We start from the raw sequence: 25,791 nt of genomic DNA, 5'->3' as shown, positions 1-25,791 counted from the left end.
TCTCTCCTCTGTCTGCTGCAACAACAAAAAAACAAACAATTAGTAATTACAGTAACATTTTACAGTACATGATCTAGTTCAGACAGTACTTAACATCCTGTTGTGATACATCAGAATTTTTCATATATTATAAGGACAAACGTAATTTCAGGAAACTTTCCCCTCTATTCTGATTAAAGAGGAAAAGACCCGATTATGTCTTAGAAAAGATTTCCAACAAATATCATGTTGTGATATTCGTGTGTGTGTGTGTGTGTGTGTGTGTGTGTGTGTGTGTGTGTGTGTGTGTGTAATGAGTGAGACCATAATTGTTGAGCTGGTTCAACTTTTATAATCTTATAACATTGTAAATTGTTTTGTTTTGTGATTTGCATTTTCTGAAACGAGATACACACAATCTCATAATCATTTTTTTAAATTTGGGCATTTTCCTTCCCTTTTTATACTTCTACACTAGAAGCCGGATCATGTATTAATGTTTGTTCAGTAAGTGTGTGGGGGGTTGGGGGGGCTGTCAATGTTTAACCTGTTCAGTATTTATCTTCTAAAATCATTTGAATCATATGCTCATAGTCAATTGAAATGTGAAGCAAAAATAATACCGTCTTTTAATTTTGATGACTAATGCATCTCGACAATTGGTCCAAATTTGGAGATTTTCCTCTCTTCAGAGAAGCTAGAATTTCAGTTTCCTCCCACATGCCAAAACATGCATGGTAGGCTAGTTGAACACTCTAAATTGCCTCTAAATGTGAGTGTGAATGGTTGCCCATCTCCTTGTGCCCACTGATTGGCCCAATTGAGGTAGACCTCCACCTGATGCCTATAAAGTCAGCTGGGATAGGCTCCAGCACTGACACTTGTGAGGATAAGCAGTTCAGAAAATGCATGAATGTTTTATTATTAGTTTTATCAAATCTTCATCTGTCTGGTCAAAACCGAAATGTCTCAGATTGTGATTGTGGACGACAAAAAATGTCATGTCGGGCCAATTTCAAATTGAGCTAACACCCCCCATGTGTGTACTCCACTTATGACACTGACGCAGGCTTCCACCTGCAAGACGAGGCCGCTTTTGTGGCCTGTTTGCTTTTATAATAGTTTTGTATTTGAGTGTTTTAATGGCAAACTCATACGCAGCAACAACACACAGTTTTGTAATTTTATGGAGAAGTGTGCCAATCAAACCTGGAAAGAACAAACCGTTCACTGAATCCATTTGCTCCAACTCCTCCTCCGCCGCCATAATTTATTTCATCTTGAAAGTGTATATTTATTTGGTGAATGTATTGTGGTGCTGCTGACTGAATCCCATAATGCACTTTAGTTACGTATATCATGTACATGTTCTTTTGTGGTTGTTGTTGTTGTTGTTGTTGTCTCGATGGTCCTGCTTTCTTTCTTTTTTTTGTTTGGGGCCCACTAAAGATATCTAGTGGATGTAATTTATTGGATATTTCATCCAACCCACTCTCATCACGCTATAGTTTATTTTTATAGAAGTCTGCCACAGTCATGTAATGTTCTTGACTTGCACTGAGAGCTTAATGTACGTGTGTCCAATTATTCAGCAATCATTAAATATGTACTCATGAAGAATTGTTTTTTTTAATGAATAAGTTAATAATTTTAACAGAAGACATTGTAGACCTAGGTAAAGTAAGACATTTTTTTTTTACCTAGGTCTACAATGACTTGTGTCTTGTGTCTGTCTTGCTACTGCAACCAAGAAATTTCCCAAATATGGGATGAAATAAAGTTCTAACCTAACCTAAAGGAACCTAACCTACGACTTGGGCTCGGCTAACCAGTGATTTACTACTGCCAACCCTCCCATTTTTAACGGAGTCTCCACCTGGCACCGAGTGAGTTAACAACACTGAAAATGAGAAGTGTGTTGAGTCAAGGCATGGTACACTGCTCAACAGTAACAGCCATTAAACAACACGTCATTGTAAAAGGCCGATAAAGCGGTGGGAAATCAATCAAACGGCAGAAAAAAAGGGAGGAATAAAAAGAACGATCGATATGAGGTTCTGAGGAAATTTGCGTTCCCTTAACTGATTATTATATGAAGTTCAAATAGTCTATTTTCTTTAAAAATGCAACTTTTTCTTTTTAAACAGTCAAAATGCCTTCCCTGAGAAGAATAATTATAGTAAATGAAAAGAGTAAATAATAAACATAGATGATAGATCACGTCTCTAATTCAGCTTTGTATACTGTTTTATGTCCTGTTAATAGATCAATATTGATGGAGCAATGATGAGGAATTGTATGTGGCTATTAAAAATCCAAATAAGGCTATAATGTAGGTATATAAGTCAAAAATTAGTGGCGAACCAGACATTTTAGACATTTGTCTTCAGCAAGTTTCCAAGACGGAGCAGGTGTTTGTCGTCCTAACAGCTGCGCTTTAGCCATTCCTCTTTAAAGTCACTCATCCAGAATCAATGGGAGCCTAGTGATGTTTGCTGTTCCGCGTTTTGAGTAATCACACAGTGATCCGGAGAGGTGAGAAGAGCCGGTGGCCTACAATAGGGATGAATAGTCCCACTTTTTCTGACTGTGAGGAAATTAGCCATCAAGTGTTGTTGGAAACAATGGCAATGATGATATGGTAAGTGTATTATGTCTACATATTTGCAAGAGGATTTATGGTATGAAAATGAAACGATAAAAGCAAGAATCTTGTTCTACAAATATGACTTTGAAAGCTACAAATACTTTTGATGAGGAAAAAATCCTGTGTAATATTTTATTTGAGTGTTTGAGAAATGTTGAAATACGTCACATTGTATTGACGTTTGCCGGTCGGTATCTTAGTATTCTGAAGATGTTGTATGGATGACGTGTGTTTTCATCATAGTGTTGGCAAGTCACATTGAAGTTCCTAACATACCAGTTATGTTGAATGTTTCAAGTTTGAGGAATACTAAGCTCATCAAAAAAAGTGGCGCCTTCGCCGCCACACATATGCTATCATATCACATCTGTTATTAATATGTCTATTTGATGTAATACGGCACCAGATTATGACTTTTGACAGTAATTTACTAGACAGACTAGACTCGGCATCTGTTAATTAAAAGGAAGTGAGCAACATTGCCAAACCTCGTCCATAAGTAGTTCCTGGTGTGCATTTTGAACGCACGCAATTACGGCTGGGTAATATGGCCTAAAAATATTTGCTCCGATATCAATTTACCATTATTTTGCCATTTCTTCTAACCCAACACCCACCCACTTTGCAATAAATACCAAGGACAGAGAAACAGCAAAACAAGTCTTTTTAAAAAAATATATTTACTTAAAGTAAAGTAACTCCTATTTCCCTTTTGGAATGAAAGCGCAAAACATCTGTCTTGAATTAAATTTCTCTCTCTCTCTCTCTACTATTATTCCGGGTGAATCATGAAAGGCCAAAAAACTTTCATGGAATTAAGCTCTTGAATATCTTTGTGTTAGATTTACATTCTATTTTACTTTAACATTTGTCATAGTTGAGACACACAAGACCTTTGCTACTAACAACTTCAAATACTTCTTCTAATCTATAGATAGGCCCAAGTGTCCAAACCTAAGTGCATTGTTGCCACTCAATGTAAAACGTCTACACTTCATTTTTCAAGCAGATGAAGTCAAGCGAGAGGTAAACATGGCGGTCCCCAACACCTACGGATTAGTGTTTGCCTGCACGTGTGGTGTGATCCTGGGAGTCGGACTGGGCGCCAACCTGCTGGTCTTCTATCTGTTTGCAAAGTACAAAACGTTGCGCAAGAATCGTCTGGACATCCTGCTCCTCAGCATGTCTTTGGCCGACTTCCTCACTCTGCTGCTCATCCCATTCACCTTACACTCAGCTATGAGCCAGTCGTGGCCCCTGAGCAACATTTCCTGCAAGGTCTACCAGTTCATGTTGGCGTTCAGCCTGGCAGCCAGCATCTACTCGCTTTGTACAGTGTCGGTGGCTCGTGCGATGATCATCACCAACCCCTACCGGCCTCCGGCTATGGATCTGGTCATCATCATGTTTGTACTAGTCTGGGCCTTGAGCTTCCTCATCAGTCTTCCACTACGGATGTTCGCCACCAAAGAGAGCATTGTCAGCTTCACCTTCTGCCTGCCTACCATCCACGAGCATCACTACCAAGTGGTCCTCAGCCAATTTGTGCTCTTCTACTTCATCCCCATGTTGGTGATCGCCTTCAACTACATTCGGCTGGCTCTCTTTCTCCATAGGAGTCCGGTGATGTCGACATCCAGTACCAGGAACACACGGAGGGCCTCTCTGATGGTGTTCTTGGCCGCCGCCACCTTCTCGGCTTGTTGGTTGCCCGGCTACATCCTGGAGCTGTGCTTTTACTTGGGCCTGTACCACCACGGATGGGCATGGGAGCTCTTCTACTTCTTATGTACCGTGTTGCAGTACTTGCACCCGTGCATCAACCCAGTGCTGTATGTATTGCTGGCCAAGCGATACCGCCACCGGAGGGCGGCCTGGCTCTTCGGATGTCGAAGGAACAGAGTGCATCCACAAGTCATCAGTGTGGATGCAGACAGTTTTTAGTAAGCTAGCCTTCTTGGACACCGATTTGGTTTTCAACTGAACGAAGGGCATCGTCAGAAATAATTGACTTTTCAAACCTGTGCCTAGCTGTTCAGAGATAGGGACTTTATATCTGTGTTTTCCCGAATTCTAGAAATATTCAGTTCACTTCTTTGAAAACTTTAATTTTAACCTTGGAGGGATAGAAAATGTAAATGTATCCCTATTGAAATGTGATCTTTTTCTGTGAAATAAGAAAATAAACACAAATATGTTTTTCCCTATTTTAAAATATTTAAAATCTTTCATGCTGCATGAATCAAGCATAAGAACATGTGTTATTTGATTGTAATTGCTTTGGCAAAAAAAATTCATTTCGCAAACATTAGTCAGCAATATGGGGGGACAGTAATAACTGTCTGAAGGGTAATACAATAACAATTCCGCAACCAGTAGATAAAACTCAGAAACCTGAAGGAAGGTCCTCCATATACTGTATTTGTTGTCAATGGTAAAAGTAGCTGGTGCACCATTTAAAACAATTGGCGAGATGTGACAGTGATCTGACTACAGTAGAGTAGTGGAAAGGTCAGCAATATGGGAGACAGTAATAACTGTCTGAAGGGTTATAACAATAACAATTCCACACCCAATTTTTAAGTGTATTTCATGTGCCGTCCCAACCACCCCCAAAGAATGAGGCCTTTTTAAGGGTCTAGCTTGAGTAAAGATGTAACTGTTTGCGCAGTTAAAGCTTCCAGCAGACTTCAAATCCAGCCTAATGTCACTACTATGTAGCAGAACACGAAGTTAATGTCTAAAGCAAATAGGTCCTTGCTGGCGTTAACTGGCAATAAAATGAAAGTCAACGCTGTCAAATATAACCAAAGCAGACATGCGTGCAAGCCAGGTAGCTTTGAAGCCAACCGCTCGACACTTAACAAGCAGCATTCATTAGCAAATTTGTGTTAAAAGCCCTACACACAATATAAAGCGAAGTTTGCGGATTCCTATGAGACCGCATTCTTGACACACACTCCTCGAGTGAGTGGAAGAAAATACTTGCGGCCGAGCGAGCCGCCGGGCTCACACGGGCGCTGCCATGAGCTAATCACTGCGTGGGCCGTGTCGCCAAGTGTGGCCTGTTTATTTATAGAACTCCCTGAAAGTCGCCGCCTTCGGACGGGATTGGGTTACAGCACCACTGAAAGCTGAAAATACAACGTCCACAGACACAGCCAAATCCCTCCATTGGAAATAATCTAAACTGCATGGCTTGAATATTAACTGCAATGTCAGAGTGCAATTAAAGTTACATGACATGGTAATAAAAGAGTTTTATCTTTGACTTTAGCTCGGACAGTCATGTATTTAAAATTTTTAAAAAGGCCTTTCCTTGTTCATAGTATTATAAAAAGCTATTAAATGTTTGCCAATGAAGTGAAAAGTGGATACCAGAGTGCAGATAAGGAATGAGTACTTGTCCAACTACTTAGTAATTGATAGTTTCTAAAATGAATAGGCAAGATATAACATAAACACATAACGAACGCCAAGCAACTGAAAACTGTGGCTTCTCAAGAGAAACAAGTTGTGATTTTACTCCTAATTTTGGCTTGCTTTGCCATGCGGGTGACGAAGCGCAAAAACGCAGAGCAAAGCCATCGACGATCTTGAACAAGCGAAGCCTTGTGCGTGCCAGTGTCAACACGCCGCTCCCTCGCCCGCTACCTTGAAAGAAAATAATCGCAAAGCGCCGTTCATTTCAGAGGATTTTCGCGATTATTTGCACAGGCACGATGTTTTGACGATCGGGCGGCGAGTTCTTCGACAACTCGCCAGGAAAAGGAAAAGCCGTCGGTGGAAAGTCGCCGCACAGAGAAGAAGACCGAATAGATCATGGATGATTAGAAATGTTTTTAGCTTTGATTAACAAATATGATTTTCTTAGGTAAGAAATTACATCTTTACCTGACCTTCGATGAATTTAATGAATTCACTAGCTACTATTTGTATTCTAATTTACCCAAAAAATTAATCAAAATAATTGACTAAATTTAAAAAATAATTAAGATTATTCTATGTAGTCCTTTCTCATTTTGATGGAGTATTTTATATTCAGTTCCAATTGTTAATTTAATTCCTCATTATAAGTTTTACTTTTTCTTCAACTATACAATCACTGTCCTTGTTGTTGAAGTATTAGCCTTTAACCCATCAAACTCAAGTCTAACTGCACCTGTTATCATAGCAGTAAAGTGTTAAAAAACTAGCAAGATTTAAAAGTGTCCACAGACACCACCACCATCCTCAGACTGGATTCCCCCAACCCTGGCACGTATCAAGCACGACATCATCTGCTAAAAAAAGTCCAAGGCTTAATCAAGAACTGAGGAGCTAAGCCTGGTGGGCAAGCGTGTGACAAGGATACGGCGAGTTAATTCCAAGGAAGCATTTCACTCTAGTTTCATTTTTCGCCGGGCGCCTCGATACCTCGGTGAAAAAAAATAACATCCTCCAGTGCCAATTTAGGAAGATAGCATGGTAAAAGAGAAGGAGAAGTGGTAAGTGAAGGTTATCTTAGGCCAGGATATATATAGATATATATTTATCTATAGACCTATATATAGATATATATATTGTAAAATCAAATCTAAATCAATTTCAAAATGTCAACAAATTTAATAATAATAACTTTCGGTGGTTCGAATTTCTGTATACTTGGGTTATCTTTGCAATTAGAGTTCAGACCATATCTTATGACCAATTCATGCCAAAATGAATACAGTAAGTTCCAGAAGTGTAAAACATTTTCCTCCCAATTCACATGGATTTTAAGATTTATATTAATAAATGTTCAACAGACAAAACTCTTGAAATGTGATTAAAAAAACTTGGAGTAAGCAAGTATTGGGATTTGGGTATTTCCCACGACTGCTTTATGATATAGTATTACAACGAGGGTGGGGGCTGTGTGGTCTGCGGGCCAGGGATGTCCTGAAATTGAGTGGCACACACATCATATACATCTCCCTCCCTGGCATGTGCGCCTTTCCCGGCCGGGTAACACGTCATTACATGCACAAACCCGTCTACATTTGCTACACGTATGGAAGCTTCTGGAAAATGTGCACCTTCAGCCAAGGCTGCATGCGTGCATGACGTATTCGTTCTGACTAGAATGGTAACAGCCAAAACAAATACTGTGATAAATATTGTTCATAAATACAGTGGTAAATTCAGTGAGGAATTCTTTTCACTGTGATGATGTTCATAACTCAAAATACTCAAATCTTAAATTGTTGTCCATTTATAAGAATTCCCATTTAATTAAAAAAAGAGCACTGTATTATATTCATTCATTCATTCATTTTCTGAACCGCTTTATCCTCACAAGGGTTCACGTCAGCCTCCCATTCCTGAGATTGAGGATTCAATCTCAGTCCCTATGCAACTCTAAGCAGAACACAGAAAATACCTTATATCTTCTAATTATATATATTTTTTAAGATGTAAAAAAAAAGATGATTTCCAGTGGATATACTGCTGTCATGTAATTTCAGTTCAGTTGATGAGCTACTTCTCTTTAAAAAAAGGCTGTCCATGTGTCACATACAAAGGACAGCAAAACATCGGAATGAATGTGTGACTGAAGACCCCCAATATAACACCGGCCTTTACCCCGCCCGTCCTACCAGATTATAAATCACGTGTCCATTCCAATGTTGTTTGTTATTGCTTGTTACCTTGGATACGCTCAACGAAATCCACACGCTCTGATTGCTAGAACTGCAGCCACTAGTAAGCGGCAATGCTTCCTTACACCAACACTAGACTCTCTTTTGTTCCAAGCCAAAAAAGTGCTATGTTATTGTTGTAAGCACACACATGCTGGCATACACATATACAAATAACAGACTATTAAAGTGTGTGATGACATGTACTAGACAGATGAGATGGGTGTATAATTTTAGCAACATTGATTGATTGACAGCCATATGCTATCATAAAAGCACATGGCTAAATGCAACATGCAAGGTCAAGAACAATCTTGGGCATTGAGCCACATACTGCTTCACCAAGTATGAATTTTGTTTTGGTGACACGCAGAAACACAGTGTGTTTTTGGTTCATTTTGCATGAGAATTGGGAAACTTTGTACAGAGAATGCAGGACACCTGGTCAAGAATAAACGTAACAATGAGCTGCCTGCATATTTTTCTATCTGACAATATTTTCTAGATCACGACACTTAACACAAACAATAACAAAAAGTTGTAGTTATACCCTATTGCGCATGTGAAGATATTGGAAAGACTGGATGCTTAGAGTGCAGAAGAATGCTGGATCAAGACTAATCTTGCCGGATGATTGACAACAGTTATGACCAAGATTTATGACTGAATTGAAGTGAAAGTGGAAAAGCCAAGTTCCAAATCACCAGGACACTTGTCTTCATTGGGTACGCCCCAACCTACATACTCCTACCACCGACTGCCCCCTGTGATCCAGGTTGTACAATTGAGCCCTTTTAGCGCTGTGTTATTTTGGCCCTGGGCTTCCTGAAGAAGACAACCTTGCCCCTACGTCTCAAGTATCTGTCAAGCTAGCATTTTCCATTGGCAAAGGCCCGCCAGTCAGTTGGGGAGGGAATCACGTCTCATAACCATTTTAGCTTATTTTGGCCACATTAAATATAAGTTCATCATGGCGGTGACGGTCCTGTTTCTTAAAGTGTGAGCGAGGGGACACCGACGGGTTCCCCTTGCGACAGGAATAGCACCATGATTTCATGAATGAGGGACTGGCAACCAGGAGGGAGCACATTTGTCACAGGCACCCTCAGAAACACGAACGAGAATAAGGCTCTCGGGCATTGGGACTGTCAATGAGAAGAACATCAATAGTGGGAGCTTCCGTGTTTATTGAAGCCGAACGTTACTGGAGAGACAGCGGTAGAGGCAGGCAGTAAGTGTCATCTGGTCTTCCAAATTGGGGAGGGCCGAGCAGTTTAAAATGGTGTGAATATGATAGGCACCTCTGCCCATTGGTGTGTTTTAATACAAGGGGGAGATCAGTCCGACAGGGCCGGCCGGGCACCAATCTGACAAGAGAACAGTGTAAATCAAACGCAGTGGTACTGGCTAGAAGTCCCTCTCCTGGGGGAAGTTTCTTTGGAAATACAGGACTTCACATGCATGTGACAATTGCATGAGAAAGGACACTTGACAGGTGAGTGGCGACCCTTCTGGAGGGGTAAAAAGATGACTGTGGTGTCCCAGGAGAATCGCGACGAGACGGTGGTGGTTGTTCCTCAGTTAGCTGATGATTCAGAGGAGCAGGAATGCAGCGAGAGGGTGGTCATTAACATCTCAGGTCTGCGCTTTGAGACCCAACTGAAGACCCTGTCACGCTTCCCCAACACGCTCCTGGGGGACCCGCGCAAAAGGATCCGCTTCTTTGACCCGCTGAGGAACGAGTACTTCTTCGATAGGAATAGGCCCAGCTTCGACGCCATCCTGTACTACTACCAGTCTGGGGGGAGGCTGCGAAGACCTGTGAGCGTCCCCGTGGATATTTTCTTGGAAGAGATCAAGTTCTACGAGTTTGATGAGGAGACCATTGAGCTTTTTCGAGATGATGAGGGCTTGACGAGGGAGGAGGACCAACCTCTGCCGAACAATGAGTTTCAGCGACAACTCTGGCTCCTTTTTGAGTATCCAGAAAGTTCTGGACCCGCCCGGATTATTGCGATAGTCTCTGTGGTGGTTATCTTGATATCCATCATTATATTCTGCTTGGAGACATTGCCCGAATTTCGAGAGGTCCCCGTGGTGGTGCAGGACCTCCACATTAACGGGAGCACCCATGGGAGGGTGCGCAGTCCCTTTACAGACCCTTTCTTCATGGTGGAAACACTTTGCATCGTGTGGTTCTCCTTTGAATTCACCATGAGGTTTCTCTCATGCCCCAGCAAAGCAGCATTCTTCAAAAACATCATGAACATCATCGACGTGGTGGCCATTGCACCGTATTTCATCACCTTGGGGTTGGATCTAGCTGAGCACCAGGGCAGCAGCCAGCAAGCCGCATCACTCGCCATTCTCAGGGTTATCCGTTTGGTCCGAGTCTTTCGGATCTTTAAACTCTCCAGACACTCCAAGGGTCTTCAGATCCTCGGGCAGACCCTTCACGCCAGCCTAAGGGAGCTGGGTCTCTTGATATTCTTCCTCATCATTGGGGTGGTCCTGTTCTCCAGTTCAGTGTATTTTGCGGAAGCAGAAGACCCAGAATCAGGCTTTTCTAGCATCCCCGATGCCTTCTGGTGGGCGGTGGTGACCATGACGACGGTGGGCTATGGAGACATGTGTCCGTCCACTATTGGAGGAAAGTTTGTAGGATCCTTGTGCGCCATAGCCGGCGTACTAACCATTGCTCTCCCAGTCCCAGTCATCGTCTCTAACTTCAACTACTTTTACCATCGAGAGAATGATAATGATGATAACTTGCAGTACGTGCACGTGACTTGTGGACAGCCACAAACATCCTCCGGTGACTTCAACTCTAGCAAAAGCGAACAGTCCCTGTCAAAGACCGAGTCCTACCAGGAGGACGACCTAGAGAGCCTGACGCAGATTGAGATATACACAGGGAAGTTGACCGATGTATGAAAAGACGTGCGAATAGTTTCATGGTAAGTCACGTGAACCTTTCTTGTCATCATAGGCCTTCTTTTCTTCCACTATAAGACATGATTAGCTATTAGAATTCTGTTAGAATTCTATTAAAGTGAACCAGGAATGGTTATAGTTATCCAGCAAGCAATGTCTCAAAGTAAAAATAGATTTATGTATCTTTACCACTCCAATCTCTTCAAGTGGTAGCTTTTATCTTGGCTGTTCCTGAACAAGAATGTGGACATTTTTATTCTATTTTTTTCGGCAGCCTACTGTTTGTGTTGTTGTCATGTCAATCGTAACTTACCAGGTCTTACATAATCAGTAGTACCATCAAAGTTCAAGTGCATCAGCAATTGGACAAGTTTTCAATCATGAAGTAATGACTAAAAATCAATACATATAGAAAAACGAATAACTTCATTCAATTCACTTCAATATTTCTCACTCCTCTAAATTGTCAAATTCGAATTGCAATCACTTCACATCGGTCAAACGAAGTCAAAGGATGAATTTAGATTTTTATACTGCAACAATCCAAGTAGGATCCCAATAAAATCCAAGTGGCATCATTCATGTTCTTTTTTGCTTCGGTTTAAAAAGGGAAAAGCATAGTATTCATTAAAAAAATACATTATCTGGCTCTTTAGCGACTCTGCTAATAAATATACATAAGATATTCAATCAATACTGGGCATTCAACTGTTGTACATGACTGTATCTGACTTTATCTTTAAAGCAGTTGACAGATTTTGAGTACATAAAGGCGTACAAGTTGCACCTTTTAGCGCACTACATGGTGCTTGTGGCTAGGTCATTTTTGCAGATTTCCTTGTGACCTTGTGCAGAATATTAGCGTTGGGAGAGCACCATCCTGTGGATGCTTGCTCTCAGCACTTCAGCATAGTACAGTTAGTGTAGTAGCAATACCAAAAACAACAACAATGACGTGCATTTGATGATGTGCAACTAGAGCAAAATGAGGACTTGGAAGTGTTGCATTAACATTAAAAACTCTCACATTAATGTATAGAATATGTAAACTATAAAAATCTCCTCAAAAAAATATCAAGACCGATTTTAAAGGAATAACAATGTTAGACAAACAAACCAAAGGGATTAATGGAATTAAATGCTTTAAATAAACATGGTTGTTTGTTGTCAAAATGTTGTTAAACTGCACAAGGTTGGCTTGCTTACTGAATCAAGTTGGTAAGGAAAGGTCATTGAAAGATTTACAACTACATCGCCATTTATCGTTACCAGATTCGTAGGGTTGCTAGAGCCTTGCCCAACAAACTACGGGTAGCGGGCGGGGTACACGAAAAACTGCAGGACGGAGACAACATTTACACACACTCATACAAAATTGGGAGCAAGAGAACTGGATTTAACCCTTGAGGCAGACATACTGACTACTCAAACCCAATGGCACCCTCCTTGAATGTTAATTATAGCCCAATATATGAGTAAGTTAACATAACTATACATAAACTGACTGCATGTGTGTCTTTCTTCAGTCGAGGCTATAACAGTTGTGGACTAAATACTTAGTCCAATACTAATGTTTCCATTTTTATTGTATTATGTTGGTCGCAGGATGTATTCAAGCTTAACATGTCCACTCTATCATTAGGAAATTATTGTTGATTATATATCTTTAATAGAGCATTTATTATAGCTTGATGATAGATAGTAAATGATTATATAGTTTTGACTGCAAAGTAGTAGAAAGGATGCCACTATACATATTGATTGTCTATCCAAATGATTTAGTGTTGTTTGTTTATTTGCTTGTTTACAGGAGGAAATATGAAAACTTTTCTTGTGAATCATCACGACATATCACAAGAATAATGTCGAAAAAAATTGCCTCAATGGACTACAATTTTGATTTTTTTATATGTTGTTGTTAAATATTGTACATATTTTCTACATTTTGGCACAACTTGCTAAATACAAAAAAATACCTCTCAGAGCACGCTGTGGATGTAATACTAATATTTATTTTTCTAATGTTTATGTGAACTTAATTTAAGATTTTTTAAAATAAATCAATGCTCAGTCATCAGGGATATGAAATATTTTTTTCAGGAAATTGTATGAATGTCTAATCCTATATTATGTTGAAATTTGGGGCATTCAGCTTTTATTTGCCCTACTGTTGTATTCCAAACACCAAATAAGTGGCATTTTGGCAATTAAAGGTTTCCTTCCATTCCCTTTAATGACACCAAAAATGACATTTTAAATAGCATTATTATTGGAATCAAAAACATATATTGAGACTATTTGACTCTCTATACAACAATTGGGGATATTTTTCCCTAACTACAATACAAATGATATTTTCATGACAAATAACTTCATGAAATATGGAATCATGACAAATTCGACACTTATGGAATACTTACAAAATACTAAAAGCAAAACACTCAACACTGCTACTGTGTTAGCCTCAAGAAAATGACAAAATACGGCCTTACTCATAACTTTGCTACTTGGAACAAGTGTTAACACAGAAAAAGACAGTAGATACCAATAGCTGACAACAATCAACATGACACCCAAGAATTCAAGTATGCCACTAAATAATGCATATTTTGAAATTGGTTTGGTCTGTGGAAGGTTGACACACACACACACAATACATAAAAGTACCAGATCACATTGATTTGGGCAATAAGATCTACGCAATGAAATGGGAAACTATAGACCATGACCACTGATGTCCGTGAGTGACCCTCCTCCCAAGCAGACCCGCAATCTTGCGCATATCAGTAGGGTAATTTAAGCAATAAAAAAATAGAAAAATGACAATAATTTCATAAATATGTGAATTTATACAGATTCATGGCTTTCGGTGGACTCTATTTACAAATGGAATGCGTTGATATAACGATCACGTGACAGTTGAGTTGCATAAGTTGTCTGTTTGTGTATTGTGCGGTTGTACACGTGTGCAAGATCAACCATACCTTCCCTAGGCTTCTCCGGCAGTATAGTAGAAATGCACTTTTTCTTCTATGAAGAGCTTCTATGTTAAGCCTATATTGGCTTGGATCACTACACAACAAATTAATAGACATGGTTTGGGTTTGCTTTGCATGGGTGAGACAGAAATAGACCCATTTTTGTTGTCAAGTCAGTCTTATCTGCCAAATCAGTAGTGCTGACCAATGCAAGGTCAACTCTAATAGACATGGGACTGTTTCTCCAATTACTCATATTTAAAATTGTCAATTTTCAACGAAAAAAGCAAAAGGAAAGAGTATGTTGGATCAGAAATGTTGATCATCATGTATAAATGGCGACAGGTTGATTTGACCTCTGGTCACTGACCGGGTGGAAATGAATTTTATTCGTTTCCATTAGCAGTGATTGCACCTCAAATGACACAAATGCACTCACTAAGAACAAGTGACTGTAAAATGACATTGGTGGAATGATTTTGTCCTAGCTTGCATATAGCCACATATTTTTGGCCAAAGTTTTCCTGATGAGTCAGCAATGACACACACACAGACACACTTTCCCTCTCTCACACATAACCACACGATCCCCTTCAATACTGGATGTCAAAAATACTCTCTCACTTGCACACACACACACACACACACTGAGGAACACACGCATCCACTCTCACTCTCTTCAAACCTGCACAAATTTATTTTTCACACATGCATAGACATGTAAATTATGCACCCACTACTCTCTCACATTTTCTCTCTCAAACGCATATGCTCTCCAAAATGTGCTCAGTCAAAAAAAAAGAAAAGGGTTGATGTAATCCATAGGTTTCTATCAATGTATTTATTTTAGTCCCTTGTGGAATTACTGTATTTGTATCATATATTTTAGTTTATAGTTATTTTAAGAAAAGTAATCATATTTTTTTACTATTGTTACGGAAACATCTAGACCATTGTAAACCTTGTTTTTTTTTTTTATTCTGTGGAGGAGTTTAAAAAATGGCCACAGTGAGATACTGGGTTAACAGGAATAAGGATGCATTGTAATTTTAGCAAAGCAAAAACCCAAAGCATTTTTTACTGAATATTTTATCTGCCTACACATACAAATGTAATATACAAGCCTATTAATTGACTGGGCTAATAATTGGTAGGTTGGTTTACTGATAATACTTTCACAACATAATGAATATGACTGACTGCTTGCCCTCAGATTTCCAGCATCCCAATGCCCTTTTATTTTGGCTTTCTCTATGAATGTACTGTATGTAGCTAATAACAGTCATTTGGGTATCAAGCCTGTACCCTGAACACAATCATTTTCAACAGAGAAGCCAGAGCAAATATTGTGCATCAACAAATATGGATCAGACTGGTTTCCTTTCCTCATTTGTGCTATAGTGTGCCTGCTGGCTGTGCTATGGTGCAAGCATACACAACTTGTGCAGCTTTCAAGAGTCGCTCTGCATTGCGTCGAAAGCTCCAACTCCTCCTCTCTCTCTCTCCCTCTCCCTCTCCCCTTCTTGCTCACTCACTGCTGCTTCCTCCTTTTTGTTATCAACCATCCATCCGTCGATGCGTCCACATGCGTGTAATTACGCTGAAACTCTCCCTTCAACTGCATTTGTTGTCGTTTCTCCCTTTTTTTTTAAAATCAGTTTACCCCCCACACACCACACACACTTGCACACCATCACCACCAGCGTGGATGGAAGCCACTCACTCGCTGGCTCTCCACCGGTTTCTGCTGATGCCTGGATAACGTCAAGGGCTGGCTTATGGCTCCTTTAATGTAGCGCACCCCCCCCCCCCCCACGTACCAGCTTCCATCCCCCACCTTCCCCCACCCTCCTCTCTTTTTGAATTGCAGCGTGAAAAAAAACACACTCAAAAAGCCATATCTCCTCCCGCAGTGCACTGTGAGAGTGAGCTCCTGCCTGCATCCTGCCTCCTCCTCCTCCTCCTCCTCCACTCTCCCGGCCGGCAGCCATGTGATTGTTATTTTTCTTTTTTTTTTTTTACTCTTGTTGTTATTGTTTTTCCATTCCCATCACGCCACTGGATTTGGACCTGCCATGTGAAACAATTCACATGGGTGCTACGACCAGAGTAGACCCCTCAGAGATCCCCCCGTCCGTCCGCCAACGTCAACCCAAGGTAAGACACACTAAAGTGTTTCTAAAATGTTTGTCGCTTGAAAGTAACCGTGCGGAAGCTCGGCCGCCAAATGTTATGCGTCAAAAAATTGGCGGGCCCTCGTGTACTCGTTGAGCTCCAAACTTTAGTCGTGTCATGCCTGGAAACTGCAGTGTCGAGGCAGGTGGAGTGACGGGGACACTTTTTTTTTTTGCAAAGCATTTGCTAACGTGTGTAAGCGGTCCACTAATTGAACCCGAGAGGAGTAAATAAATAAATAAGTAAAGTGGAGAAAATGCTGAGCCAACGAATATCTTTCTGTGTTCGCTGTTTGATCCCATTATTCCCCCATCCATCCACCCACCCACCCACCCACCAGCGTCCTCCTCACCTCCTCCTTCTTCTGCCTCTTCCCTCTCTCCCTTTCTCACTCTCTCTCCCTTTGGGTGGCAGAGGCAGCGGTGTTGGAGAACAGCAATGGTCAAGTCAGCGAGAACCGCAGTGGAGCCGCACTGAGGCAAATTCAGCCTAGCAGCCCCTCGTGTCCCTGGGGTGGGGGACATTTCAAGCACTTTAAGGGGCGCAGGAAAAGCCGAGGAAGGCGCAATCCACCCCCAAGCCGCACAACCGCCCTGCCAGATTAACTGCATTCCCGCACCCAAAATGACGGTGGTCGCGGGAGATAACGTAGACGAGACCTCGGCCGTGCCGGGCCACCCCCAGGATGCTTACCCGCCACCCGACCACAACGACCACGAGTGCTGCGAGAGGGTGGTCATCAACATTGCCGGTCTCAAGTTTGAGACGCAGCTCAAGACCCTCTCCCAGTTTCCAGAGACGCTGCTGGGCAACCCTAAGAAGCGTATGCGCTACTTCGATCCCCTGCGAAATGAGTACTTCTTTGACAGGAACCGGCCCAGCTTTGACGCCATTCTATATTACTACCAATCCGGAGGGAGGTTGCGAAGGCCCGTTAACGTGCCCTTGGATATGTTCTCGGAGGAAATTAAGTTCTACGAACTAGGGGTGGATGCCATGGAGAGGTTCCGAGAAGACGAGGGTTTCATCAGGGAGAAGGAGCGGCCCCTGCCCGAGAAGGAGTTTCAACGTCAAATCTGGCTCCTCTTCGAACACCCGGAGAGTTCGGGCATGGCCAGGGGAATCGCCATCGTGTCAGTCATGGTCATCCTTATTTCCATCGTCATATTTTGTTTGGAAACTATACCACAGCTGAAGGAGGACCCCATGGGCCGCATGGAGACTGTCGGCAACATCACCGTCTACTACAAACCCAATATCTTTACAGACCCCTTTTTTGTCATCGAAACCCTATGCATTATATGGTTCTCCTTCGAGTTGATAGTCCGCTTTCTGGCATGCCCCAGCAAGCCGGCCTTCTTCAAAAACATGATGAACACCATTGACATTGTGGCCATCATCCCCTACTTCATCACGCTCGGCACCGAACTGGCTGAAGACCCCGACACCGAAGGGATGGGAGAGCAGGCCACGTCGCTGGCCATTCTCAGGGTGATCCGTCTTGTCCGTGTGTTTCGGATCTTCAAGCTCTCCCGGCACTCCAAAGGACTGCAGATTTTGGGCCAGACCCTCAAGGCCAGTATGCGAGAACTAGGACTGCTCATATTCTTCCTCTTCATTGGCGTCATCTTGTTCTCCAGCGCCGTTTTCTTTGCCGAGGTTGAGGACGAGGATTCCTTGTTCAAAAGCATACCTGACGCCTTTTGGTGGGCGGTGGTGTCCATGACCACCGTGGGCTACGGCGACATGGTGCCGGTAACCATTGGCGGAAAAATCGTGGGATCTCTGTGCGCCATCGCCGGCGTGTTGACCATCGCTCTGCCCGTGCCCGTCATCGTGTCCAACTTCAACTACTTCTACCACAGGGAGACGGAGGGAGAGGAGCAGGCTCAGCTGCTCAACGTCAGCAATCCCAACATCCCATCCGACAGCAACTCTAGTCGCCGCAGCTCCTCTGTCGTCAGCAAATCGGAGTACATGGAGATTGACGGTGACCTGAACAACAGTATCGACAACTTTCGGGAGGCCAACCTCAGAACTGGCAACTGCACTATAGCCAACCAGAACTGTGTGAACAAGAACAAGCTGCTCACAGATGTTTAAGCTCCAAGACCACAGTGGAGTAGACCACAGGTTAGCTTCGCCAAGGCTTCTTTGCGGCCTGCTAAATACCCTATAGAGAAGCTAACAATCTAAGAGTAGAAAAACAGTTAGATAGGCTAATCAATTATTTTAACCCTGCAAGTATGTACCCCCAAAGATCAGTCTCCTCAAAATAAAGAAGTATTCATAAGCTCACATATACACAATTAGGTGTTAGGATGCAGAGCCGACTGGTGTCAGGCAGCGCAATGCATGGAATACTGAGAACCAAATGCAGCGTAAAAGTCATTGCTACCGTAAAAAAAGAAACTACAGCAGACGTTGGATCGTCACCGCCACTACCGCTGCCACCCACCCACCTACCACTCTCACTTCACTTCCTCCCCGCCCTAACTTTGAAGGATCTAACTGTTCCGCAAAAAGCACCTTATGGGAGGAAGAGCGACCGACATGGATGAAAACATCTGTTTGCTTTGCAGGACACCACCGGCAGTGGAACCGTAGGCCGGCCGAGTGATCTGAATGCCTTTTAGATGCAGCACAGCACCCACCAGTTTCACGCATGATGACTGACTTTCCATTTTGACGCATGTAACCAGACGTATACTCACTTGCCATAACGGAGAGGATCTTCGGTTGGATCACCTTTACCCCTGGTCGTCCGTCACCCAATTCTCTATTTTCTTTCCCGCCCCCTCCCACCTAATGCACCAGACCAGGTTTGGGTTGACGTTGGAAGTGGGGAAGGTTCAATTTTTAGCAGACACTTGAAAAATGGGATCATAGCATGAGGAAAAAGTAATCTGCATTATGGTCTATCGACATTAGGTACTTTTGTATCCTGGCATATTTAATGCATGACATGAGTATGCAGCTTGTTGCAACTCAGGCACTCTGCAGTGTCCTTTTTTTGGTCAGGGAAACTTAAGGAAACCCAAAATGCATTGCATTCAAGTATATCCGAAGCAACAATTTAGTCACTTTAAGAAATCTAAATAACCACTATCCAATCTGCATTTAACCATACAGTAAGTTACAATAGCGCAGTGCATGAGCCTTGATTCCATGAGAAAATGAGCTTCCATTTCCGCGTCGGCTTTGGTTTCGGGGCGCCAAATTGACGACGTATACTGTACGTTTCCGGAATTATTCGAATTTTTGGGACATGAGTTGCTAGTGCCTTTAATTCCGCTCACCACACCAGGACAAGTGGAAGTGCCTCTCCGTAGTCATTGGATGTGTGAGGTTAAACAGAGCTGCTTATTAAGATTTTAGTTAGTTAATTCATAAATGAAGGATATGAACAACAATCCTGAGCCTGATAAGTGAGCGAAGATGAAAACAAAAGAGCATCCAGGCTCTCACGCACAAGCTGGTTTGGCTTCATGACGCTTAACTAAGCAGCGGCGTAATGTACTTTCCATGTTTACCAATCCAAATCAAAAGGGAATATTTACAGGTTTGCGTCATCATTTATTCATGTCTGCCTTTCTTTCTTTCTTTTTTTTATTTTATTTTGCTGTGCACCTCCTTCCAGGGTCTCTACCTCAGAGAGGTCATTGCAAACTTGTCGCACAGGCGCAAGCAAGCAAGCTTCAATGCAGGGCTTCCTTTTTTTCCTTCTTCCTTTCTACCTTCTGTTCTTAATTCTCACCCTGCTTCTTCATTCCTTTCTAAAACAAACTTTTTGAATTATTTCCAATGTTTCTTCCTTCCACCCTTGTCTTCTTCCTTCTTTACATCATTCTTTGCTTAACTGTATTGTCATTCCACCCTTGTTCCTTATTTATTTCTTCAGTTTTTTAAATTCTTTTTCTTAATTCCCTCATTTCCCTGCTTTACTATACATTATCCCTTCTTTCCTTTTTTTATTCTTTCATCCATTCCTGTAGATGACATTTTTCCATATATCAATCCTTCCTTCATTCCTTTTTACCTTGTTTTCTTGCTTCCTTCAGCCATAACACAAAAATGCAGCTGAGCAATATTGAATGTGAGCGTCCCAAAGTATCATGGTCGTCTTTACATATGCACTTAACGAGAAAAAAAAAATGAAAAAAAGCATCTACATCATAGTGTATCTTTTCATCGTTTTGTCACTAAAGCTGCGCACAATCAGAATGTTCATTTCAAGACATACCCGCCTCCACCCTGGGGGGCTGTTTGGTACGTTGCTTGCTTAAAGGCAACAGCAGCTCCCCACAAGTGTGTGTGACACGCAGAAACACACACACACTCGTACGCACACACATGCTTGATATGATTCACTGCAGCTGTCGGGCATTAAAGTACAGTACACACAACAGGGCACACTTTGCACATGCTCTCTATTTGAGTGAAGTTTTTATTTTGTTTTTTTTTAAATTCTTTAACAATGCCTGGATATCTGTATTTTTTCTGTGTCCTTTAAATGTGATTCTTTTGAATTTTTCGCAATTTGTATTTTGTACATTTTTTAACTATATATTTTAAAAAGGAAACTCCCTGCAGCAAGACTGTAACAAGTTTTTATGGATAGCATTTCAATTTGTTTTATAAGTGAATTATTTGTCATAATTGCACACTAAGTTATGCAAATTAGTTATTTTTGGTGTATGTATATATATATATATATATATATATATATGTATATATATATATATATATATATATATATATATATATATATATATATATATATATATATATATATATATATATATATATATATATATATATATATATATATGTATATATATATGTATATATATGTATATGTATATATATATATATATATATACAGATTTATTACAGTCCCTATATTTCTAGAAACGTATTCCCTTTTTAAAAGTTATATTTAAAATGTTATACATTATTATATTCCGCTTCATATTACTTATTGATTACAGTAGTCATGTTTTTGGTGCAAACAAGCTCAGCTTACTGCAGGAAGGCAGGTAGCAAAATGAAACAAATAACAAGAGTGATAATAATAATGAGAACAATTATAAAATACACCTAGTATTAAGTATGAAGTGGAGGCTAATTTGATGACAATGACAGGTTTTGTTTATGTATTCTTCCACCAACATCCCTAATATATAGGAGAGAGAAATAAAATAAAAATAGATTGACTGCAGTGTTATTTGAATGTCACAGTCTTGCTGCAGTGGCTGCCCTTCATGGTGCTCGAGCAGAATCACATTTTGTTTATCCCCGCTACTTTTTTACATTAATGTCAGCTAGGTGTGGAGTCCTGGTATTATACTTTACATTTATAATGTATCACCAATTGGAACACCTTGTACAATGGACAACATTGCATCCATGTGATTCTGTCATTTCGATGGATCAGTTCTTTCCTTTGAGCTGCTCCGATTGTGTTTGAATGGTGCTAAGCGTCCAACTACCCTGAAAAAAAATAGCTAAAAACCTATTTTTGAAAGCTGCGGGCGAGAGCTACTTGAAAGTGTGTGAGCTATTCACATCTGCAGCACGGCTGAAACATTGCTGCACCATCACCAAACGCCACTAACAAGTGCTTCCGAGTAGAATTGAGCAATTGAGACGTAAAGTGGGCTTTAACTCCTTGTTGGCTATTTTGAAACAAATGACTTTTTTGTCACCCTCATAAAAACGATCACCTCCTTAGTGGCAATGTTTCTTTACGATTCCCAATTCAGTCAGCTGCTCAATTTACTGTATCTCAAGTTGTCCTTATACTTGTTGTAAACAAGGATTTCTCTTGCATTGGCTTGGCCTTATGTTACCATTTTTTTTTATTTATTTAATGTACAGTTTGGTTCCTGTGTTATTTTTGTGTTTTACGTTTATTTTTTAGGTAATAGTTCTGTGCACCACTAGATGGTGGCAGTGGGTTATCACGACACTGTGAACATTTGACTAAAGAAGAAGAATGAAAACAGGAACATTTTTAGCTACTCTTCGTTTTTAAATCCTTTTCAATCGTGTTGTGTTCTAAAATCATTGGGCAGGGTAACAAAATATATATATTTTCACATGATTAGTTTCGAAGAAAAAAAAGTGATATTTAGAAAGGGAACGACGTCGCAATATTTACTTATCAGCAGTGTAATAAACCTGTTCGGGAGGGAATATTGTCATTATAAGAAAATGAGAAAATGTGGAGGTATGTGCAGTCGGATTTAACAACAAGATCAGTATGCTTGGCAGTATTGCTTATATTGATTTTTCAGTTCTGACACACCTACATGGATGAGCCAGATGTTACCCTGGGGGTAATTTTTTTACTTTTTGTGCATATTTCCGTCACTGAAGCTGCTCCAATGTATTGAATCTCTTCCGGAAACGCACTGCATGGTCCGCAGAAGAGTGCATGAGCTTTGCCTTTCAACTATCACACATGGTTTGTTTTCTTTATTCCACCTGTTAGCATTTGGACAAGGAAACCCTTGCGCCCATGTAAGCCCCAATTTGCTGGAATTGTGACCTCATCGCACGCAGGCCAGTGGCACTTCTAGTGTGGCGTCCGTTCAGGGTTTCGCTAGCATAAAAAGGCGAGCAAGGACGTTAAAGGGCTAGTTCCTCACACTGAACTTTCTCAAATGAAAATTACAGGAAAATATACAACGAAGACGCCGCTTTGTCCTTTGGGCAGTTAGGCGTTTGACGGAGGTGACGGTTGGCACTTTGGGACAATAATTTAAAAAAAGGACTTTGGAACTTTTCTTTTCAAGCAAAGCAAACTGATTGTATCCAAGCACCACTGTCATGTTGTGTTCACTGAGGACTGATTATGTTATAGTATGTGAAGACAGGGGCATGGTCTGTGATCTATGCAAGGGTACTCATTTCTTTTGTTTTTTTTTCTTCTTCTTTAACAGATTACTTATAATTTCATCTTCTATTTACTCCAATAAATTGTTAAGGATCAGCTGCTGTTTAGTTCATGTGATATCGTGATACATTTGACATTTTCACAACAAATGGATGTATTCATGTGATGTCACGAGAAAATTCTTTTGATCAGAAAATAGATGGAACACAAAAAAGAGGGTACTCGGACGTTTGGTCGACCAAACGTCCGGCGACCAAACGTCCGGCAACCAAACGTTTGGTCGACCAAAACGTGCGTTGCCTAAACGTCCGGGCGACCAAACGTCCGGGCGACCAAACGTCCGGGCGACCAAACGTCCGGCCAGAAAAAAAGAGAGGATATTATATTTAAAAAATGAGGTTATTTTACTTCTAATCAAGGCTAAAAATTGTGATGATCTGAAAAAAATAAGTTTTAGTTTGAGAGAGATTTTTAAAAATATGTTATAGTCTGAGAAAAACTATAATTACACACACAAAATTCTGACATAGAAATAAGTACAGATTTGGAACATTAAAAGTCAGTCAGTTGTGATACAAAAGGTATTGGTTGTTATCCCGTAGACCCGGCATATTTTGAGGTTATGTTCGCACAGCTTCATTAATTTACCAAAACCATTTGTGCAACATTATTAGCACATTTTTTTACGTATTTATAGAAGATAAGAGCTGCTCAATATCAAGAGGGAATATATTTGCATCTCAAAAGAATACAGTCATAATTATAAGAATCCCTGTGTCAGCATGTTGTCCTCTAAGAAGCATTTCAATGGATCAATACGCTTGCCATGTAAGACAAATGTACTCGTATTGATCATCTCCATGCAACTCAGTGACGAACTAACAGCTGTCCACATGAAATATTCAGCTTGATTTCTACCACTTGTTTAGCCAAGCCAGATGTTGATGCTCCTAATTTGACGATATGCAGCAACGATACTCATAGTCTGAAGACTTAAGTATAAGGACCAACACTTATGACAAAACAATGCAATATCAAATACGTGAAAAATGCCCACATGCATTGCAAGAAAGCAAAATGCATAATATAGTATGGTGATGAAAACCAATGTGGTTTAAAAATAAATAACATGAAAAAAAGAATTGGGGGGGGGGTGTATGTGGGCGGTGACTGTGCTAATGTACGTATTACCATCCTGTCAGACTAGAATTGATAATAGACTGTGGAATACAATATATGTATGGATAAATATATAAACAGACAGACAATTGAATGTGCAGGTGTTAATAATTTTGCAAGAACTCAGTTATAATATTCCCAATGTTTTGTTTAGGATTCATTTAGTAAAAGAAATGCATACTATTTATGAGAAATGACTATATATATCCCCATTATTTAAATAGAAGCATTTGAGGAAATGCCACCATCGGGCCAGAAAAAGTGGGCAAGCACACATACACACGCACGCACACAAAATTGGTGCAAAATGATTCATTCCTACTTGTAATGTTTTGAGAACGGCGGATGACAAGTCTCTTTCTTTCTTTTTCTCTTTTTCTGACCTCATCATGGAATGAGAGCCACCACTGCTCACTCTTTCAGCAGATATGCACAATACCTTGAAAAAAAGGTTGATATGTTATACAATCTAAAGGAAATATTCTCAAATGTGACAGAATTTAACTCGGCGACACTGCAAAAGGACAGTAAAAGTTAGGAAATATTCTCAAATGTGACAGAATTTAACTCGGTGACACTGCAAAAGGACAATAAAAGTTATTTCAGTTTTACTTTGAGATGCAAATTCCTATTATTGACATCATATCACATATAAGACATCACTCACATCTCAAATGAGTCAAGATAGATTTCCCCTTTGAAATGAATGCAAATTTCATTTCTGCACAAACAGATTTGCATTCAATAGTTTTAGTATGAAAACCCCATTCACGTGCTTCTAAATAAAAAACATTTCTGCACACGTTTTCTTCATCACTGTTCTTCTGTGGAGGTTGGGAAACCAGCTGAGTGGAAAACTACCACCATCTACTGGTACTACTCTTGCACTGCAACTGTGAATTAAGACGTCTCATTTGCCACGCCCATCTCATGGAGATCTGAAGTGCATTTGTATTGAATTGAATTGAATCCTTTTATTGTAATTACACAAGTATAATGAGATTTAAAGTTTCAATGAGGTGCACAAATAACAACACACACAAATAACTAAGCAGTCACACAATAAGTGCTTATTTATGTTGTAACAAGTAGGGAAGTGCACAAATAACAAAAACAAACAAACAAACAGATACAAATCAATAAATAATGATAATAAATAAATAAGTAATAGTTGATGATTCAATGTCAGGCTTCCCATTTAAAATATATTGGACGTCTATTCCTTTCAACGGTATCAGCTGAGTTGATTTTTGTGCTGAGTGGACAGTATATTGAGGACAACCCACTGTCCCTTCTGTCTTTGGAAGCCCCCATTCTTAAAGGTCCTCTCACTGAGAC

At 40.5% G+C, this 25,791-nt stretch overlaps 3 protein-coding genes and 1 long non-coding RNA gene across 5 annotated transcripts; 3 read left to right on the top strand and 1 right to left on the bottom strand.

Moving 5' to 3' along the window:
- LOC144190375 (uncharacterized) lies at positions 1–25,225 on the bottom strand. The gene is made up of 3 exons (XR_013324979.1): positions 25,121–25,225; positions 24,776–24,892; positions 1–15 (listed from the first exon to the last, which is right to left on the bottom strand). It is a non-coding gene; the product is annotated as an uncharacterized LOC144190375 (long non-coding RNA).
- Positions 3,659–4,570, top strand: LOC144209026 (galanin receptor 2a-like). The gene has a single exon (XM_077735175.1). It carries the CDS (start codon positions 3,659–3,661, stop codon positions 4,568–4,570), a length of 912 nt encoding a protein of 303 aa, XP_077591301.1.
- LOC144181081 (shaker-related potassium channel tsha2-like) lies at positions 9,814–11,220 on the top strand. The gene has a single exon (XM_077709375.1). It carries the CDS (start codon positions 9,814–9,816, stop codon positions 11,218–11,220), a length of 1,407 nt encoding a protein of 468 aa, XP_077565501.1.
- Positions 16,107–21,061, top strand: LOC144192240 (potassium voltage-gated channel subfamily A member 1-like). Of its 2 annotated transcripts, none has more exons than XM_077711352.1 (2): positions 16,107–16,355; positions 16,788–21,061. In XM_077711352.1, the coding sequence occupies exon 2, from the start codon at positions 16,998–17,000 to the stop codon at positions 18,474–18,476; it is 1,479 nt and encodes a 492-aa protein (XP_077567478.1). In that variant the 5' UTR covers positions 16,107–16,355; positions 16,788–16,997; the 3' UTR covers positions 18,477–21,061. The 2 variants fall into 2 exon arrangements, with proteins under 2 accessions (XP_077567478.1, XP_077567486.1); XM_077711360.1 differs by having other exon boundaries at positions 16,714–21,061.
- Positions 25,226–25,791: the final 566 nt, after the last annotated feature.

This window comes from Stigmatopora nigra, chromosome 2 (assembly GCF_051989575.1).
Source record: "Stigmatopora nigra isolate UIUO_SnigA chromosome 2, RoL_Snig_1.1, whole genome shotgun sequence".
NCBI lineage: Eukaryota > Metazoa > Chordata > Actinopteri > Syngnathiformes > Syngnathidae > Stigmatopora > Stigmatopora nigra.
Note: the sequence above shows the minus strand (reverse complement) of the source record. Positions and strands in the feature narration are given on the sequence as shown.

Coding starts and splice junctions, on each gene's coding strand:
- LOC144181081 (XM_077709375.1), top strand. CDS start 9,814: ATGACTGTGGTGTCCCAGGAGAATCGCGACGAGACGGTGGTGGTTGTT.
- LOC144209026 (XM_077735175.1), top strand. CDS start 3,659: ATGGCGGTCCCCAACACCTACGGATTAGTGTTTGCCTGCACGTGTGGT.
- LOC144192240 (XM_077711352.1), top strand. CDS start 16,998: ATGACGGTGGTCGCGGGAGATAACGTAGACGAGACCTCGGCCGTGCCG.